General features: G+C 32.0%; 1 protein-coding gene across 1 annotated transcript; it reads left to right on the top strand.

The window, feature by feature from the left end:
• The first annotated feature begins 1272 nt into the window (after positions 1-1272).
• On the top strand, positions 1273-2337 carry LOC149531439 (late embryogenesis abundant protein EMB564-like). The gene is made up of 2 exons (XM_089808707.1): positions 1273-1459; positions 1993-2337. The coding sequence occupies exons 1-2, from the start codon at positions 1345-1347 to the stop codon at positions 2154-2156; spliced, it is 279 nt and encodes a 92-aa protein (XP_089664833.1). The 5' UTR covers positions 1273-1344; the 3' UTR covers positions 2157-2337.
• Positions 2338-3564: the final 1227 nt, after the last annotated feature.

Below are 3564 nucleotides of genomic sequence, written 5' to 3' on the forward strand. Positions count from 1 at the left end.
TTTTATGAATGATCGATATGACCTTAACAATTCTGTACAGCTACACTTTATTACTGACTAGTCATTGAGAAAGATTTGGAAATATCTTCCTAAATGTAAATTTACCACTTTAATCTGATAGGCTACTTAAAATGCAAGAAAAGCCACCTAAACCTCAGCAGCATTGTGATGTCATCCTCTAACTCTTTGTTTCAATCGCTCTACATCTCTCCCAGCACAGATATATCCGTTGCTCTCTCCAATCGAAGTTGATTTAACCCACCGTACATTAGCTTCATCCATTGGACTTCATCTCCGAGCCTAAGATTAGAGAAACCCAAATACTTTGGTTTTAATATTGTAGATCATGCATATTTGAAATGTAGGAACATTGAGGAACCAACGAAGTCACCAACTCTGTCAATGGATAAAAATGCAAAGCGCAATCAAAGTAGTGGAAGGAACAAGGACATAATTCTCAGCTGACACGATTACCTTGTAATTCAATATTTTTAATATGACAGCAACAAAAGAAATTCTTGTAAAATATATGCTAGTAATATAAATAAAAACTTAGAAAAGAGTGCATGTCTCTATATTAAATTAAATACTATTTGAAAGAATAAAAAACAAATAAAATGCTACAGCATAACACAAACAAATTTGGGCGGGGTCCTAACTCGGTTGGCTAAATCTTCCCTGTTGCAGGGGGTTGGTCACAGGTTCTAGTCTCCCCTGTCCCCATTGTACCGGCGGGAGTGCTACCGATCAACGTTATTATTCTCTTTTATAGAGAATCTATTCCAGAAGTAAAGAAAATAAATATGCAGCTAACTTATAAATATGAAGGAGTAAATGTCTGAAACAAGCGACCTGTGACTTAACTTTAATTTCATTCAATAATAATAGCTTTGTTGTAAGCACAGATCTGGTAGAAATTAATTTCCTCCAACAATTTTCAAATGTAAAGCAATTTTCAAATATAAAGCACTTTCAACCTTATTTAAGTAATTGAAATTTTTTCATATAGTGCTAATTTAATTCTTGGATCTGCCTCTATATATCGTGTCTGCATGCCTAACAATTCAGATACACATGGCCGGAGGAGTAAAAGATTAAACAATTGGGCATCTGTGAGTTACAATAAACTGATCTGCTTCGTGTAACGTTATCATCTTTTACTGTTGCCAGCTGACAAGTGATCCCCTGAAGAATGATACGTGTCTTGAGCAACTATTGCCATTAACAACTGTGTCATGCATTTCTTCAGCTATATAAGGTGCAACAGACCAGAGAATCAGATGAAAGAGTAAGAGAAGAATAAGAGTATAGAGTACGAGAAGAGAAGAGAAGAGAAGAAAAAGAATGGCTTCAGGACAAGATAGAAGGGAATTGGAACAGAAAGCCCGAGAGGGAGAAACTGTTGTGCCCGGTGGCACTGGCGGCATATCCCTGGAAGCACAAGAGCACCTTGCTGAAGGTATTATCTTAATTACACTTCACATCCTTGGAATAAGGATTAGGGTTTTCACTCTTATTTGGTGTTCAAGTTTATAAATCTCTGAAATAAAAATTACGGTTGTCAATTTGTCCTTGGAATAAGGATTAGGTTTTTCACTTTGTTTTAGTTTTGAAGTGGATAAATCTCTTAAATACAAATTAGGGTTTTCAATTTGTCCTTGGAATAAGGATTAGGGTTTTCACTTTGATTTAGTTTTGAAGTGGATAAATCTCTGAAATAAAAATTAGGGTTTTCAATTTTTCCTTGGAATGTTAATCTTAAATAAAGTTCAGATCACTTTAAATTTTTCAAGAAGAAAGAGGGTTAGCATGTATTTATATAGGGGTCAAAGTTGTTTTAAAAACCTTTCCTTCAAATCTTTGGATAAATTAGGGTTTTATCTTTTCTTGAGTGTTTAAGAAGTTTAATACTCAGTTCACTTTTATTCATCCGGACTTTGTGCTGTTAAAATTGGAAGAAAGTTTATCGCTATAGATGGTTTGATGTTGTAGGGCGAAGCAAAGGCGGGCAGACGAGGAAGGAGCAGATTGGGAGCGAGGGGTATCAAGAGATGGGGCGCAAGGGAGGGCTCAGCACCACTGATAAATCCGGTGGTGAAAGGGCAGCTGAAGAAGGCGTCCCAATTGATGAATCTAAATACAAGACACGCTCTTAAAAGCTGTGACCAAGGAAGTTGCATGTGTAGATAGTGTATATAAAAGATGATGTAGTTTAGGTTTGGCTAAAGGAAGTGTTTTTCTATTCTGTGCCTGTAATTTTTCAAGTCCGTTTGCTTCTGTAATATGTCTGTAACAACATTGTGCTATATAATGAAATGAACGTCGTTGTTTGTGTTTCTTGATTTTTGTTTTTTTCTTCTGGGTCTGTGCCTTGAAAAGCAGGGGCGGAGGGTGAAGAGTGAAGAAACCCGTGTAGTTTTAAAGCAAATTTTCTGAAATATTTTTTCTAAAATGTTTTTCTTTCATTTTCAATTCTAAGCTAATGAATATTCTAAGCTCTTTTGTTAATGAATATTCCGGAAAAATTGAATTGATCAAATCAAATCGATGAAAATAGACCATTTTTATAAAAAAATAAGAGGTGAATTAGATTTAAAAATAGATTTATTTTTTAAATAGTAAATAATAATTATTTTTATAAAAATTAGATCAAGTAAATACCATTTTTTTAATAATAAATATTTTTTTTTAATAAAAATTATACTAAATAATAATTTTTTATAAAAATTAGATGAGGTGAATACCATTTTTTAAAATAATAAATAATAATTTTTTAAATAGAAATTAGAGCTATTGTGGAAATTCTACCTTATCAAATTTCAGCTTTGTTTTAAGATGTTATCAAACTTCAAGCTCTATAATCTTTAATATTTTTAATAATTTTCAATAATTTTGTGATCTTGATGCATCTCTTTTAATTGTTTTCAGCTTTGTTTTAAAATTTATCAAACTTGTCTTGATGCATCTCCATCTTTCCTTTAAAAGGACCAATCAATAATTATGATAATTGTAAGGCCAACTGATAATTGTATCTTTAATAATTTTTAATAATTTTGTGATTTTGATGCATCTCCATTAATTGTTTTGATGTATCTCCATCTTTACTTTAAAAGGGCCAATTGATAATTGTTTTCTAATTCTGGTTCCTGAGATTTTAGTTATCACAGGTTAATTGTCTTTTTGAATTTCCTAGTTCCGTAGAATATTCCTTCTTGAATTTCCTAGTTCTCTAGAATAGTAACAAAATATTAATAGGAACGTTCTAATGAAATGTTCAACCTTTTTGAATGAATTTCTAGGAATGCTCTAATGAAATGTTTAATAACAGGCTAATTGAATGATCAACTTCAACCAATCAATAATTGTATTTTTAATAATTTTATGATCCATCTTTACTTTCAGAATTTTTTAATTCTAGTTTGAGATGTGTTGTATATCACTTAACTTTAACCTCTCATCCCACTTAACTTTAACCTCTCATCCCACTTCGACCAATCAATAATTGTATTTTTAATAATTTTAATTTTGGTTCTTGTCTTCTGGAATTTCCTAATTTTGGTTCTT

The sequence above is a fragment of the Cupressus sempervirens genome, chromosome 11 (genome assembly GCF_028749045.1).
Source record: "Cupressus sempervirens isolate cs-2001-9-10 chromosome 11, ASM2874904v1, whole genome shotgun sequence".
Taxonomy (NCBI): Eukaryota; Viridiplantae; Streptophyta; class Pinopsida; order Cupressales; family Cupressaceae; genus Cupressus; species Cupressus sempervirens.